Raw genomic sequence first — 17,460 nt, forward strand, 5'->3', positions numbered from 1 at the left:
GCACGAAAGCATCCTCTGTATATTACCCAGTCTTGGAAAACAGACAATCCAAACACGCACTACTGCTTGAACATATCCTGGTGGCAATATTGCTGTTGTGCCTAGGATTAATCATTTCCAACAGCTGCAAGGGTTAAATATATCTGATAATTCCAGTAAAAAGAGGCTTTTCTTCCATGTTTCTGGCAGCTTAAGGAAATATTCAAGCCAGGCTCTTCACTGGAATTATTCCAGCAGTCTACAATTTGCACAGGATGAACATGTAGGAACACACGACAAAGAGAGAGAAATTATGAACAAATGTATAAAATTTACACAATCTGTGGCATGCTACCTCTAGTTTGGTAAAGATCTCTAAGGTGTCTGAAGGAGATAAAGCTTTAAGAAGAGATTCAGTCATTCCAATTTGTGTCTTGGCCAGATCAAGGTCTCCCTTCAGCTCTGCTGTATTCACGGTGAGTTCACTGGTCCCTCGCTTGGCTGACAAGAGCTCTTTTATCAGCTCCATTTTTTGCACAACAGATGATCTGATGACCTTAAAATTGGAAGCAAACATACATCAATTATACCAGATTGATTTCCCAGTACATTACAAAAATCTATGATAGAAATAAAAAGAAATTAAGTGACCTGAGGTCCAGATGTTTCAATTACAGTTTGTTTTGATTTGTTTCCCTCCCACTCCAGAAATTGAAAAACATTAAAGTTCTGCTTTTCTGAGGAGGAGTGATCTCAGTTCATCTTTTTTAGCATTTTTACTGGTGCTGTTTTATTTTATTTGTCATTCTCTCCAGTGCCTACTCTGAGCTGGATAAAGGCCTTACAGGAGCCTCAGCTGCCATGAAAAAGAGGGTGGCAGCTCTCTCTGTAACACACCCCCCTGCAGTGATTCCACTGGGGGAAACTCCCCACAGTGGCCCAAAAGAACGCCAGCAGAGAGGTTGGGAGCTCTGGGTTGAGACTATTCACTAAGGAGCAGCAGGTCCTGAATCTCATCCTTGAATTACATGAGGCAGCAGCTGGGTGGGGTTACATGGTGGAACACCACCCTGGGACTCCAGGCGCCTGGGGCTCTCCAGGAGCAGAGCACGCACCAGGCTGCTGAGTCCTTCCCTAAGCTCCTTAGATCAGTGAAACTCCTCCAAGTTCACTGCCTGCTGAGGATAAACACAGAAATAGCTAAACAGGGTCAAGCTCAAGGTGCATGTGACAGACACTGTGAGAGGGTGATTACAGAACTGCTACGGGAGCAAGGGAAGCTAACGCAGTCTTAAACAAGAATTCATTCTTTGCTGTGTGAAGCGAACACAGAAAGATGATTTCCTGGTGATACCCCAAAGGAAAACACCACAGAAAACATCACTCTGTGCAAGAAACTCCGTATTACCAAGCTACATTAAGCCATGTCCAGGCAAAGGTAGGGTTTAAAACTGACAGTCAGCAAAGCTGAACTCCCCAAAGGGGATCCCCGAAGGGGTGACGAGGTCCATTTTGCCCTATTGTTGACCAACAGCTAAACACCAGATATTACTCATATCAGCCTCTTTGAGCAGGCCCAAGCACCTAAAAAGGCACAGAAGTGAGAAAGACCTTTGTGTTTAAAATGACAGGTTTGGTTTTAACAACCTCTGACAGCTGAGAGATACAAGAAATGAAATACCACTGCTCACTGGCAACAAAATGCCTCCAATTCTCCTTAAGTGGATGAAAGTAAAACCAGTGACTGATTGTAGCAAAAGGCAATACTAGAAGCAGGGCTATAGTAAGAAGTATTGGTGTATCAGCTGTAAAAGCTTCTCTGTACCTGTAGCTCCAATGGAGGTTCATTACTATTCAGAAGTTCTTCTATCTCAGCCACTGTGTTGTCAAATTTTTGGAGTTTCTGCTCTTGGACTCGTAAGCATGCCTAAAGGTGGAAAAAACATGTTGGTAACTGTGCTTCCCTCCAAATTAAATCTCTGTGTTTATGTTAGAAAATTATATTAAAATATTCTGATTATTCATTTTGGCATATAGAGATGTCACTAATTCTTCATTTCCTGATTTTCATTTTATCAATTAAGCATTTTTTGTATTCAAATCAGAAACACCCTATTTCTCAGGCAAAGCAGCTGATAATGCAAATCTAGTATATATATATATATATATATACACATATATACTGGTGTCAACTTGCTTTAGTGAGGAAGTGATAAAACACCACACATGCTGCAAGTACTTCCTAAGTGTAAACCCTCTGCCTATGGAAAGACCTCCACACATTTGAATGTATTTTGGAACAAGTCAGTAATGTGAAGGTAAAATGCCAGCTTCAACTTAAGAACAGGACAATGACATTATCTCACATTCCCAATCAATATTCCAAGCTCCCTGAGGACAAAGCCTTCCTTGTGTAGTCTCTGTACAAGCAACCATCAGAACCCATTCATGTGCTGCAGCTCTTGAAAGAGTTTGCATTTCCATAGAGGCTACAGGGGAAAGCAGAACTTCCTTCACATTATTTATACTGAAATTATCCTTAAATACACAGTCCAATAATTCACTGCTCTGCTCTATTGTGACAGGCTCCCTGAAATCATGTGCACCAGTGCTCTGCTGGGTGCTCACAAAGACCCTGGGTTTCCACCCTGTGTAATGTGATACACATTGCAGTAGTTGGGGGTCTTTTGAATTAGCTTCTTACTATTCTAATTTAATATAATTTTAATATTTAACATTAATTATAATAATATTAATCTTTAGAATTATCATAAATGCGGAGATGTTTAAGGATCAACAGAAAAAGAGTGATAATAAAGTGATACATGAACTTGATGCCCTCAGCACTTGGAAATCGTTTTACAAAAATTCAAACACATTGGGTTCAGTTTTCTCTCCTTTTTTTCTGCTTTATAGTAGTTGCTTGTGGGAACATGGTTTCTGTGTCTCTTGCCCTCTTCTCCCTCCTTTTTTGAGACTTATCTCTTAGAAGGAAGCAGCAGAATAACCTTAGTGCAGCCACCTCCAGCACAGCCCTTCCTAAGGAGGAGCAGAGTCACGCTGGGAGCACGGTCACATCACACTGGACTCGGGCAGTTTCCAGGTAACAAAATGGCCCTAAAACTACAATTTCCAGCTGGTACATTTTTACTGGAGCCTCCAGGGCCCTAAACTACTCCAGGAAAATTCTGACAATACAATGGTAGAGACAACAATGATGTGAAAAAATATCCACTGCTGGGCAGTGGATATGCCACTGTTTCCTGGTGAAGATCCATACACAAAGAGCACCTTGGTGTTTTACTGCTCTGCAAATTAAAACAAATGAGCAGTGCTAACAGTAGGAGGAAAGCTGCAAACAACCATAATAAAAAACAGGCCATTTGTAGCTTGTAAACACTGAGGAAAAACTGCCTGCAAATTTTCAAACAAGAGGATATGCGATGTATTTATGTCTAAATCACTCTAAGCAGGAAGTTATTTTCTCTTAGAGGACACTGGTTATCACCACAACAAAACAGCAGAGCTGGTCCAGTGTGGCCCTAAAGTTAGAAATTAAAATATTCATCCCCGTAAATGAAGCTTTCAACGGCACAGACCCAGTGCAAGTGGTTTTACACCCAGCTGCACCCTGATACTGAGAATTGAAGTTATAATCTGTGCCAAAGGGGCATGGGCTGCCCAGGCTCTGCTCCTGCCTGCCCATGTGCAGCCCCTGGAGATGCTCAGCAGCCACTCTGTTGAGGCTGCAAAAAGTTACAGTGAGGAACACACTGGGACAGGGGGAAAATAAACCACCTTTGAAACATCTCCTTGAGCTGTGCCTTGCCCAGCTGTCCCCGAGGCTCCAGCATCTTCACTGACAGGCCATTTCTACCCGGGAAACTAATCATCAGCCTATACACACTCTTTTCCTTCTTCTCTGTGCTCCACTGTACTCCAGGCTACAGCCTTACAGGCCTTCTCTTTGCTCCCTGTTTGTACAGCACTGCACAGCATTTGACTGAAAACCATTTACTGCACATACACACTACCTGTGCATTAGCTGCCAAGACCTGGATCCCTAAATAAAGGCAAAAAATAATAAATAATTTCCCTTAGTGAAATCACCCATGCAGATACAACTGCAAATGTTACAACTTCCTCTGCTGGTGTTTCTATGCAATGTGCATGTTTATAGCCCAAAGCCTGTATCACTACAGTATAAAGGAAAGGTAAAAAATTTCTATTTAAATTACCTTCAGCTGAGTGAGGTCCTCCTCAGTCAGGTAATGGTCTTCTGCATTCTTGAGCTCTGCATTTGCCCAAGCATCGATTGTGCCAGATAAGCTCAGGAGTTTGTCCCACAAAGCCTGAGCTCTTCCCAAATTATCACAGTAGTTTTCAGTCTTTTCATTGATCTACCATTAGATTGACAGACAGAAAACATACACAGATTTCAAAAAATGTTGAGTTATATTCTAAAAGCAAAAGCAGCACAATAGAATAGGAATGAGATGAAACCAGTCACAAAAACAAGAGCGGCAAAGGGGGAAAAAAAAAAATCTCGTGTCTTCACAGTAAACTGGTCATGGAGAAGATACTTAAATCCCTGCCACACATGTCACCAAACATACCAATCACAACAGCAGCTTGCCAGTTTTAAGGCAGGTTTAGGAAGGAGCCTTGCTCATTAATGTTTATCTACTCCCAGTAAATACCATTTAATCTCAGTATTGATGCACTGCTTAGATCGACAGTGGCAAACATTTCTCACCAAAAGCACCAGCACTGTAATTTTCCAGATTGTCTCCAAAGTCTAAATCCATAGGAGTTGTTATGGAAGCTTACAGATTCATGCAGAAAGCACAAAATACTGCCTTTCTGCATTTTCTAGAATTATTTATCACCAAGGAGTACTGACAATATAAACTACCTGAGAGATCAGAAATGTTACATCCACAGATAGTCTGCAAGCTTTGCTCTGGTAAACACTTGGATTTATCTCTTAAGAATCTCTGCCATATTGCACTTAATTTATTTGAAATATTACACCCGAGTCAGAATCAATTACTACAATGCATATCAGATAAGACCACCCTGATAATTTACTTTTTACATACATCCAGCCATCTGTCCACAATAATGTTAGCCTCATTCTCGAACGGAGGCTCCTCAAAGCTTCTCATTTTATTCAGCTGGAATTGCAGGTTTTTGCAGATCTGATTTATTTTGTCTACATCTTCAGAGTGATCATTAAATTCCTCTTTTGCCTCTTCAATCTGTGAAAAAGACCACATGGATATTTGTGAGCATATTTGCTTATGATTGTTTATTCAGCAAAATATTTTTTAACTGATTTGCTGGGAATTTTTTGCTTAAGGGAAACAACAGCATTACATAAAATAATCTGTTTCATAAAATATGATGAGACTAGGAATGCATCCTGTGTTGTTATACCCCTGCTATGCTGACAGGAATATTGTCCTGTTAGAAACCCATATCATTCTGCTTTTGGCTGCAGAACAGGCGAGTGGGAATATAGATAATTTATTTCTAAGAGAGCCAAAACCACAATTTGCTTTTAAAGTCCTAAGTGTCAGATCCAAGGGGACTGTAGATCCAGAATTCTGGTTACAGAGATTACAGAAATAAACAATGCACAATGTGATAATCATCTGAGATACTATTACAACTCTAAAATATATCCTGCATTCCGATCCCCAGGTTTCAAACTATTTACAGAAAAAAAAAAAAAGCTTAAATCCTACTTAAACACAAACACTGTCAAATATGCCACTGCCAGAAAATGAAACATCTTTCTCCTACTTTCTATTTAAACACCAAGCTGCTTCTTTGTGTTTAATCGGAATGTCAATGTTTACAAACAACATGGAAGCTTCCTGGAAAAGAAACACTGACCTCTAGTGCTTGGCACTTTGATGTTAACAGCTCTCTCCTTATTTCCCACAGACATCCTGGGAAATTGCATCTTCCCTTACCGACCCTGCTGGGCACTGAGCTCGGGGGAGGGATGGCAGAGCTGCTCTCACAAACCAGAACAAAGCAGTTCCCTGCTATTATTTTGTATAATTCTATATAACAAATCATCAGCACTCAAGGACATGGCTGTGCTGCGCCACAGCAATTTCAGAGCACAGCTCAGGGTGAGGAGGGAGGGCTCTCCCCAGAGAGGGATCTCCACACAAGCAGGGGCTGGGATATGAAGGCAATGTCCCCCTTGCAGCAGGAGCTCAGGTGATGCAAGGTGCACCAAATCTCGCTGGTGGAACCATGAAGAGACCCTGCCCCAGCTAAAGGGGGCTGGCACAAGCAGACATTGCCTGAGGAAGACACCACTTCCATTGGTTCTTAAATGTAACCAGCCCAGGCACTGCCTGAGAGCAAACACCCTGGATTCTCTGGGTAATACCTCATCAGAAAGCCTAAAAACAGGATCTGAACAAACAGTTACATACACCAGGACATGTGAAACCTGTGCAGTAAAATGCTAGTGATGGACACGCTGCTGTTCAATAATCTGTTAACCATGGACAACAAAACCCAGTAGCTGTATTCATTCAGCCAAGAAGTTGGCTGTCACATTTCTGACTTAAAAGATGGAAAACTAAACTAAATGAAGGGGTGTCCAGCAGTACCTGCTCATTCAGTATGAGTAACTCATCAAGTAATGTAAAAGCTACTGCAAATGTTTAACTGCTGTCACAGACAGCTTGGAGCAAAAGGACAGGATGTAATCTCATCTTCATACTAGATCCTAATTCTTCCATGGTTTTGGTTTTGTTTATTTAATCCTTTTCTATTAACAAGACTTGGATTCACTAGGAAAAAATAGACTTAAGTCTACTTAAAACAAAAATATGGAGTCCTTAAATGTATTTTGGAAGTCAAAGTGAAAGCAAGACCTTAACATCTGCCCTGAAGGCTGAGGGTACAAGGGCAACCCTGCATCTGAATGCTCCCAGGAAAGGCTTTTCTTTCCTTTCTACTAAGTTCTTGTTACTCACCTTTGCTATTAGTCTGTTCAAATTTTCCTTCCCCATGTAAGAAGTTTGCTGGGAAAGCACAAGCTCCTGTTTCTGGATGATGCTGGTCAGACTCGTTTTGCAGCTTTGATACTGCTTCAGGAGCTCCAGAACCCTTGCACACTGCTCCTGGCTATTAAAAAGAGATGTATTATTTATGGCCTAAGCATAAACCTGCAGCCTCAACCTCCTGTCTGCTTCCTCCTATATTCACACACGTGGGGATTTTGACAAGTATGTTTGGATGAGAGAAAAGGAGTGATGAACTATACCAGTCTTAAATCCTGTAGTAATGTGCAGTATCCATTTAATTTTTGGAATAAAAAATGCCCTTCACCATCATATGTCTCTGATCCACATTTAACTGTGGTGAGCAGTTGTGTTCATAGGATCCTCTCCACCAGAAAGGTGAGCTCGGTCACCAGTAAACTGAAATACCACGTGCAGCAGGTCTCACAGCAGCTTGGATGATGGACATCAGCCCATCCTTCAGTGGGTATGAAAACAGGCTACTCCCACCTGTGCAAGCCATGAGAACTAACCAGAACTGTGCCAGCCCATGCAAAGCCTCTGGCATCCTCAAAAACCGTATCTGAAGCACAGATGTCCCGAGTGATCAACCCCAGCCTTTCCCAGTCCCCACCCTCACAGAGTTAACAAACCAAGCTCCCTTTATTTTGCTGCATAAGGGGCTGTTTTCCCAGCTGTCCCTTTCCATTTCTTTCAGTTTGTCTTTTCATTTTCAGCGTGCTGGCAGGAAATTCCCAGCAAATATAGAAGACACAGCGTTCCCAGCAGCAGCCAGGTTATTCTTCTGGATACCAATTAAGTCCAACACATGACTGCATACCTGCTAAATGATGCTTTAAAAAGATGCAAAATTCATGAGCTTTGGCTGCAAACCTCCATGTGAAATTCTTGGTTTAATGATTTATGTAGTAACAATGGTAACATCTGCCACTGTACCTTTAAGGTATGGTCTAGGGCTTTTTTTCTGTTTGATTTCACAAGCAAACTTCATACTTGAACGATACTACTTTAAAATGCAATTTTCCTGCTTACCATTCAGCAAGCAAAAGCTTTGTATCCTCCCATAACCTCTCTGTAACTCTGCACTGCTCATTTGTTTCCTCTGCTTTCTCCTCATCGATCTGTCGGAGCTTATTAGCAATTTCTTGCATAGGTTTCATTTCAGCAGCAGCACGATCCAATTCCTTTTCCAATTCTGTTAATGATTTTATCCTTTATTAGAAAAAAATGAAATACAGCCTTATATTAAAGTTAGCCTTTAATTTGGCTCACAATGTAATTATTAAGTTCCCTAGAAATTCATTCTGAGCTCCACATACTGTATTAAATGACATCATAAAAAGTCTAATTTGATTTTCAGTTCATGTAATCTGACACAGGCCCTCTGATGAGTTATGCTGACCTCAACAATGTGAGAAAATAATCCAAATTCTGAAGGGCAGTTGGGTCTGTATGAACACAGTGAAATTTATTTGTATTAAGAATGCAGTCTGTCCATCTTGCACTGCAGAGTTTCAGATCAGGTGCATCGGTGCCCAGCAAGGGGACTCATCTCCCTGTCTGACAGTTTTCTTACTGAGAACTAACATCACAATAGCCAATCTCCTACTTTTTCTGCCTCAATGCTGCTTTAAACATATATAAAATGTGTGAATTTGAAAGAAAAAAAAATGGAGAAGGCTTCCTTTTTTAGGCTGTGATGGAACAAATAAACTCACAGCTTCTGTGAATGTTCCACAGATACTTCAAATTTCAGTGCTCTCCTGCAGAGGGGACCCAGGCTGACTCCACTGAGATTATGAAATTAAAAGAGCTTTAAAAAATAATCCACCTTTTTTGAATAGCTGGAATTGTTGGATCCTTCAAGCCTATTTTGTTAATTCTGTCACGTAGATCCTGAATGTTTTTAAGGAGTTCACCGTTTTTTCTGGAAAAAGTCTTGCATAAGTCTTTTTCTTCTGTAAGCACCTGCTCACTTGGGGGATCATAAATCACATTTAGCTCTTCAGATAAAGTCAGAACAAGGTTTTCACAGCAAGTCTTTCTACCACATTCAGCATCTTCTAAACAGATATCAACAGTCTTCAGGCGTTCATCCAAGCATTTTGCCTCTTCTGCCATATGAGAAACTTCTTGTGCAGCCTCTCTCAAAGCTTTTCCCCGTACTTCAGGTTGATCTGGGGGATCTGAGAGACATTTGATGGAAGACTGGATCTTCCTCAGGGAGGCCATAAAAGCTTCCAGATCTTTAAGAACTGTCTCACGGATCTGCATTTTATGGCTCATTTCTTCAAGCTGGTTTTGATAGTAAATCATAATTTTGCTTGCAGCTTGCAGGTCTATTGGATTAAATTCATCCCTTGCTGAACTGTCTAGGTGTTCCAATTGTTTGCACACTTCAATCTGATTTAATATGGATCTCTGCAGCTCCTGAAATTGAGAGGATGACCAAAAGTGTTAGCAAGTGAAAGAAAACATATATCCTGCATTCAAGCTGAACCTATAACTGAAAACCAAATTATAACAGCAGTAAAAAAGTATGCTAAACAGGGTGGTAACGATAGAAAATCTATTCTGGATGTCAGTGGAGAGAAGGAAAAAGAACAAATTAATCAAATAAAAATGGTATTCCACACACAGGGAATTTGATCAGCACTACAGAAAGCTCAAGACTCCTTCCAGCAATCAGACAAGAAGGAGAGAAGGATGATGATAGTCCTGGGACTGAAAGCAGCAGGCTTTCACAGCAGGACATCAGAGCACAGGCAGGCACAGAGATATTTATTGCTCTGCCATCTTTTCAGTTCTTTATGCTATACTTTTGGAGCAGACTTCCATGTGTTTAAAAATCTCTTCGTGCAGCCTGCAGGCTCTCTGGTTACAGCCCTCAAAGTGCAGCGTGTCAGGGTTGTGAAAGCCCAGCTGTGCAGAGAGCTGGGCAAAAATTCTGGTCCTTGCAGCCAAAACTGGTCAGACAGAGTACACAGGCTCTCTGCCCTTGAGAGACCTAAACGCTATTTCACTGGAGAGCCAAGGGCAGACAAATGCAAACTTTCAGTTCTGTGTAGCTGTCAGTGTGCTCAGCCCAGAGGGCAAGCCAAGAACAAAACAGAGTTCACCCTGCCCAGTGGACCAGGGCCTGGGTATCAGATATTGATAGCAGGTGAACAATTGCTGCATTCACAGTGAGCTTCCAAACCCATCCTAAGCTGTGCTCAGATACTGCAGCAGATGTGACACAAGGTAGCTTGGCTAAGCTCCTAAATTGACAGTATATTACATGCATGACTCCACAAAGTGGAATAATAAAGCCAGGTGGGAACACCACAAATCTGCATTAAAAGAAGGTCCTAACCTACAATGAAATGTTCACAACAATGGCTTTTACAGCAGAACCTATTGAGGGTCCCAGGCAGGCTCTACAGGACCAATGATGTTTAAAACACGGGGACTAAAACGCTGTTACAGATTTTAGAAGGCTTAGGAAGTCTTGTCAGCAGCCCCAACCTCCTCAGTGAAAATCTCACTAAGTTCCCTACTTCCTAGATATTAGAAACCCATCCTTGCTAGGCTGTGGTCTCTGCATCTTCCCTTACCTTCAGCTCCCTATAAGCAAGGTCACTGTTCATCAGATTAAACTGCCGGATGTCCTTTTTCTTCAGCCTCTGATCTAATTCACAGAGAAGGATGGATTCATTTTCGATTGGCAAAACAATTTCCAAAGCAGTCCTTAAAGAGTTTATTCTGCAAGAAAGGTAACAAAACATGAACTGGGGAAGCAAACAAGAAAAGACACTCAGTATTTTTAAGCACAAAAAGCCCCCAAAATAATACAACTGTTTAACAGATCCTCCTCCTGAGGTCAGATGAGTTTTTCTCTGATTAATGAGAAAAGCAATGTGAATCACTGCGAATTTAACCAAAAAATGAAAGGAAATAACAGCAATATATGGGAATATTGCACAGTAGTGTTACAAAGATCTGTCTCTGTTCTTCCTGGGGATATTCACACTATTTGCCATGTGATATGAATATGTGAATGTTATGTGAATATGTGAATGAATATTGCCAATGTGTATATGAATAAAGAAAAATTAAGTACAGCTTAATTTTTTGCAATGAAGAGAAGGTTAAAAATGTGCAGCTATTTCCTGCAACACACACTATTCCCTTCACAACACACAGAATTAATTACAATTCCTTAGCTAATATCATAAAGTGTTATTTTATACCTGGTACTTATAATATCCTGAAGGTCTTTCCACTCGCCTTGTAGCTTGTTTCTCGCCTCAGACAGAGCAGCCTGCTGCACTTCAGCCACAAGATTTTCTAAGGCAGATGCGATGTTTTCCAGCTGTGTCCAACCAGAACTGATTTCACTGTCTACTACCTAGAAGGCAAGCAATACTAATGCATTAATATGATCCTGTATTTCTCAGTGGACAGTTCATAAAACTACAGTCACGAGAGTCTCTACAAAAACAGTGAAAACATCATCTGAAACTAAGAGTATCTACTGCCTTTTTTCCCCTTCAATACCAAATTTTTAGCTGCATGCAAACCTCCAGCAACTTTTTACGGTGACAATTTCCATATCACATATATGCCTTGGCTACATTTTATAAAAGGTTCAATAAATAACAGGACAGGCATTTTTACCACAAGAATGAAAATATCTCCACCTAGCTATGTTCAGAAGTAAAACAAATGTAGAATTGAACTAAGTTGTGAGGTGCTTGATAAGGCTTTGTAATCCTTTCAAGAAGGGCCTTGAAAAATTGCAGTAATACATTTTTCAACATCAACTCTGTGCCTCTTGTTGTTGCCTTAAGCATCTCACAAATCTAACCAAGTTACATGTCCTGGAACACTTCCATTCTGCACAAACACCACTTGGTGGTTCAGCTGATGACTCCTGCAGCCCTGGATATTTCTGATGACAAAAAAAACTCCTTTCTGCAGCTTTTTTCCCATTACACCTATTTCAGCCTGCAGGCAACAAACCTAGAGCTGCCAATTTCTTCTTTCAACAACACCTGCAAAACTCCACAGCAATGCAGTTCTGCTGAATCTTAAATCCTTGATTACCCTTCTTCTAATAAATCTGGTTGCAAGGATGCTGCTTTTCCCTTGGCAATGTATGTAACAGAGAAATGAGTACTCTACGTGGGAAAATAACAATTTAGGCACCAGGTATATTTTTAAAAGTTGAATACTTGCCTGTAGCTCAAGCAGCTTATTCTGAAAGCATGAAGTGCCTTTTATTTCATCAGTAAAGCCAGATGCTACTTTATCTCTGCTGAGCTGTAGAAGTTCCTCCAGGTTACTTCTTTGTGTGTTAAAGCTAAGGAAAGATGCAAACACTTTCAGAGAGAATATTACTTTTAATTAAATGGAATAACTCAGGGTATGGGACTCAATGACCAATAGAGTAAGTCCAAAATAATGCATAAATGGACAACATATTAAAGAGATTGTTCATACGGTAATTGTCAAGTCTAAATGCCAGCCTGCATTCTTTAAATTCAGTTTTATGAATGTAAAAATTTCTGTTCTCTAAAAAATACGACTTATTTCTTTATTTTGCAATATTTGAAGTTATTAGTAAGGCAGATGCAGACTTTTCTAGCCCAAGAAAAGAAGTAAAACATTCATAGCTAAAAATGTTCTTGCTACAAAATTCTAATGTTCGAAGCATTTAGCTACTGTAGTGCTTCCTTGTCAATTCAGAACAGTATTCAGTGAACTGTAGTAGAAAAAAGAACAGGGTTCTGCACAGGAAAAGTGCATCTAATGTTTGGTACATCCAATTAATTTGTGAGCTAATTTGTCTAGCATAGCATCTTTTCTTGACAATCATGCATTTCTTCCTTCAAAAATTACCTCTCTAACAAAGTTGGTATGGCCAGATCACCATCTTCCTCAAACTTGCTTGTACAGCTTTCTCCATTGTGATGTTTCACATCTGGTTCCAAAACTGTATCTGCAGCAGGTCTTGAGGTCTGAGTAAAAATAGAAAGGGTGACAGTGATCTCCACATCATTCTGTGAAATACACAGCAAAGCCTAACAGACATCTGTGAGCTCCTGAAGGAAAGAATTGCTTGATGTGTCCCAAAGGAGATGAGAGATGCCATTCATGAATACAAAATGTGTTTAAACTCGATCACAAGTCCCAAGAGCAAATTTTGGAATACTTGCAGCCAGCTCATTCATCCTTTTCACAGATACAGACAGATGCCTCCAACTCTTCACGAGTTCTGCTCTCTCTGTCCTCTGAAAATTGATCATATTACTGGGACACTATGGAGGATTTTCACTTGCACACAGCTTCCCATATGACCCTTCCATCTGAAAATTACTTTTCTGCAAAATACAGTTCCAGGCTGGAGGCTCACATCTTCTCAGGACACCCAGTACTGCTGCTTGCATGTTAATCTTTAATATTTACTCAGTCTACATTCACAAATACAATGGGGTTTTGATTTCTGACCAGAGGCCCAAGGTCTTATCACAATAAAAACAGTAAGAGAAATAAACACTTTTTCCTTTTGGCAATGACCTCCCTTTGACAGAGCACTGTTTTCCAACAGTAAGTCTGGCCTTACCTCCTGTACCATAAGGCTGTCAATTTGCTGAGAGGAACCAGACTCTTCCCCATTCTCAGAGGCCATAATGGAGTTCCTACAAGAACAAAATATGAAATATAAAGGGAAAAAAGAAATCCCAGCTCAGGGTTTAAAACAATGCAGCTGTGATAAAGGGTAATCAAACATTGTACTTGCCAGTTTATAAAACTTAATACTGAGTGTTTAAATGTACAACTGCCCACAGTAATGTACATGGTTATGTACCACAAAATACATTAGAGTATCCCAAAATTTATTTTTAATTTTAAAAATTATTTCTATAAAGCTACAACTTTATATATAAAGCTACACCATGACTGAGCCACCCACCCTTTCTGAGGGGATTGTCCTTTTCCAACACGAGCCAGTAGTGCTGTGTAAGTGTCTGCCACCATTTGTTGAACCTTTTCAAGCCTTTTTTCACAGTCTGAAGTGAGTGTCTGTATCCCTGGAACAGTTTCTTCTGAGAGTCTTGACAATGCTTTAAGGTCTTCCAAAGACTTGTTAAGTTCCTTCATGCTGCCTTCATGTGAAAAAAAGGCCTAAACAAAGAAAAAACAATACAATAAGCCCATGTTAAGACATGAGGATAACAATTATTCTCATGTATTTTTTCATACTTCCATTGTCTTCTTGGTTGAGTGCTCTTAAAAAGTCTAAGCTGTCAAACCAAGAAACACACATTTATTTTCTTTTGGTTCTTTCTAAGATAGAACCAGAAAATAAATTAGGACTTCTGGCAACATGTTCCCAACTATATTCAGAAGACTACACTGACTCTTGCTTGATTTTGAAATTCATTGTGTTCTAGTTTTTAATTTTCATCCCAAGTCTTCTCCACCCTGACATCAGATAGACATGTCCTACTGACTACAGAAAAAGTAGAATATTTTTTAAATACTCCTTATCAATTACTATACTTTCTAGGGTGAATTCAAGATATACTAAAAATCTGGGGAAAAAAAAATGGAAAAAGGATACCACCTACTTAAGAAGGGGTTAATTCTGAAAGTCTGCAGGAACACTAATATCTGCAGTCAAAAAAGGTAAAGAAATCATTTTGGTGGCCTCTTTCCTCTGTATTTCTATAACACAGAGCACAAGAGCCCTGCTCCACAGATAATGAACCTAACAAGGAGGAAGGACAACAAAGTATTCACAAAGACAGGCAGAAAAGGAGGGTGTCAGATACCTCATGTTCCTTGATGAGCCCTTTGGTTTTATCCATACTTAGGAGTTTCTTCTCTTTGCCTAACTGCTTATTGATCTTTTTAAAAGTTGCATTAAATTTCTTTTTTTCCCTTTCTACCATGAGCTGGACATAGGATACAATTTCCTGACGAACTGCCTGCAAAATACAAAGCACATTGTTCCCACGAGATGATGAGACAGTGTTACACAGCAAGTGAAAACATCAGAACATACTGTGACAAGAAAAAATTGGTTTTCAAAGCTGCCAGGCCTAATGAGACCAGACAGTGGATTCTCATTCCTTCATTATCTCACCTCCCATCTCCTACGAACATCATCTTCCACCACAAGCTTCTCGTGATCAGATGAAATATTTTTCAGCTGTTCAGCTGCTTTCAAAAACTTGTCAAGAACTTTATTGTCCAGAGCATTAAAAGCTTCCTAAAAAAAACAAAAAGACATCATAATGAAAAGCAAACAGAGCTGAATGTAAATTATTTAATTAACAAAATGACACCAGCAGCATGTTAAACCTGCAAATAAATCAGTGTATACATTGCACATATGCAGTGTGTGGTTCTGGTGTGGGTGGGTACAAGGGCATTCTCCATCCCTGTTTATCTGCAAAAGGTTGCAGTATCAGTGAATGCTCTACGGAGAAAAACAGGTGCTGTTCTTTTAACAACTTTAGGGCAAAATTTGGTACCAAAGACAAAAGACTAAGGTCACTGAACTCTGCCTCTTCCCTAGGGAATATACAAGACCATGTCCCATGGCTGTCAGCAGCTGGGTGAAAGGTCTCCATCAGCACCAAGGGATGCTCCAGGATGGCCTGGAATGAGCTCTGGGGCCCTCCTGGCACATGGTCACCCAGCTCTCTCTCTGCCAGACCAGCCAGCACAGATTTTGGGCACTTCCATCTCCAACACCCCTTCAAGAGATCCACATTTTGAGACAGGACATTTGATTTACCAACTACCCTCTGGGAAAAAGAGAAGACTGAGTATTTATAATAACCTGCCCAAGAATTCAGGCATGTTGTTCTTGATGGGAAGCTTAATTATTGATCAGGCAAAAAAAAAGAAAAAAAAAAAAGGCTGTAGTTCCGAAAATTATGAGCTCTGATGGAGTGATAGAGGAATTCAGGGCAGGGCACTGAATAAACTGCCATGTAGATTTATGCTTCTTCATTCAAGTTGTCTGCCAAGTTAATAAAGTGCTAAATCAGAAAACTGAGAAAAGCATTAATAGCTACCAAGCAAAAAAGAGTCAGTATTTTTTTACTTCGGACTTTTAGAGACCATACAGCCCTCAGAAATGCTCAGATTCAGCCAGTTCAGAACACAAACCCACCTCATATCTTGAAATACATTCTTCAGGACTTAATTTTTGACTGACAAGTTGCACAGCCTTTGAAATGGAGGCCTCAAGTTCTTTCTGGGATTCTTCAAAATGGAGCAAAGCCTCCTTCTCTGAGGGCCTTTTCTCAGATTTGGACAAGATGTTGTTCAGGTCACCCATGACAGCCTTGGAAGAAAGAGACTTTTCAGAACACACCTATCTAATTATCAGTAATTAGATAAAGTTATTGCTTCATAACATCAGTCAAGTTTTTCAAGTTGAGATACTGATCTCAAAGATGTTCCAGATTTTGCCTTGACAAGAGTCTGGGAGACTGATTGCAAAAGTACAGAACCTTTTCTATTTTACTTGACTGACAAGAGTCTTCCTTATTTCATAATGCTAAAAGTAGAGTTACCTGTGTGCTTATAAACAAGTACCTCTACTTTGTCTCTGGCTTCTTTAATTCGTGCCTCCAGCCCAGTGGTGCAAGAATGCTGCTGAAACACCTGACTTGAAACATTCTGCATCAGGGATTGCAATATCTCTTCTGCTGCCACAACCTGGTCTTGACATGAGGATCCTCTTGCAGCCAAACTCTGGTTGAACAAAAAGCATTAGAAGCCTTTTAAGTGTTTATTTGTCTTCTTGTTTAAACAAACTGAGTGAAAAAGCCAGCCTTGATCATGGATGGTCAATACTTGGTAAAGGAAAGCCTTATATTCCAGTTATGGCCAGGGTACTGCACCGTAAAATCTCTGTATGGAGAGAAAGAAATTTGCTGCCATCCACAGGGGATTCTGTTTGCTGAAGCAATTTCTTTCTGTCAGTGCAATACCTCCCATGTCTTTGCCACAGAGCTGATTAGATGTGCTTTTAAAACGTGCTCTCCCATCCAAACAGCTTCCCAAATAAAACCACACATTTGGATATGCATCATCTGACCACGAAGTCATCCAAAAGCGAGCACATACCGAGGCTCAGATTTTCTTGTGGCATTCAGTACTGCAAGGCAGGAAGCAGCTGGGTGTTCTGCATGCAGGAGTAGTGTACCATGTTTGAATATTTATCATGAAAAGTCGTTATTAGAGCTGTTTTGATCTATGAATATTCAACACATGTCTCCTGTTTGAAGTTGTCAGTTAGCATTCTCCTAATGATAATCAGAGCTTTCTTCTGGATCTTGACCTACTGTACTGCAGGTACTCACTCTCCTGCCCCCAGACATGGAGATACAACACCAGCCACATGTTTGGAGGCTGTAAT

At 40.3% G+C, this 17,460-nt stretch overlaps 1 protein-coding gene across 5 annotated transcripts in view; it reads right to left on the minus strand.

Annotated features, from left to right (window-relative positions):
* SYNE2 (spectrin repeat containing nuclear envelope protein 2) overlaps positions 1-17,460 on the minus strand; it is a 173,970-nt gene that overhangs the window by 113,423 nt on the left and 43,087 nt on the right. For all 5 annotated transcript variants that reach the window (XR_015287862.1, XM_086892510.1, XM_086892509.1 and 2 more), the window contains exons 19-35: positions 16,635-16,793; positions 16,207-16,380; positions 15,169-15,294; positions 14,855-15,010; positions 13,993-14,204; positions 13,642-13,717; positions 12,918-13,036; positions 12,255-12,378; positions 11,267-11,424; positions 10,631-10,778; positions 8,866-9,464; positions 8,067-8,246; positions 6,987-7,137; positions 5,082-5,240; positions 4,218-4,379; positions 1,805-1,906; positions 335-535 (exon numbers count right to left, since the gene is read on the minus strand). Coding sequence is in view for 4 of the 5 variants with exons in the window: in XM_086892510.1 (XP_086748636.1) it covers positions 335-535; positions 1,805-1,906; positions 4,218-4,379; positions 5,082-5,240; positions 6,987-7,137; positions 8,067-8,246; positions 8,866-9,464; positions 10,631-10,778; positions 11,267-11,424; positions 12,255-12,378; positions 12,918-13,036; positions 13,642-13,717; positions 13,993-14,204; positions 14,855-15,010; positions 15,169-15,294; positions 16,207-16,380; positions 16,635-16,793 (3,006 nt within the window). In the remaining variant the exon portion in view is untranslated. The remainder of the gene's footprint in view (positions 1-334; positions 536-1,804; positions 1,907-4,217; positions 4,380-5,081; positions 5,241-6,986; positions 7,138-8,066; positions 8,247-8,865; positions 9,465-10,630; positions 10,779-11,266; positions 11,425-12,254; positions 12,379-12,917; positions 13,037-13,641; positions 13,718-13,992; positions 14,205-14,854; positions 15,011-15,168; positions 15,295-16,206; positions 16,381-16,634; positions 16,794-17,460) is intronic.

The sequence above is a fragment of the Cyanistes caeruleus genome, chromosome 6 (genome assembly GCF_971803275.1).
Source record: "Cyanistes caeruleus chromosome 6, bCyaCae1.hap1.1, whole genome shotgun sequence".
Taxonomy (NCBI): domain Eukaryota; kingdom Metazoa; phylum Chordata; class Aves; order Passeriformes; family Paridae; genus Cyanistes; species Cyanistes caeruleus.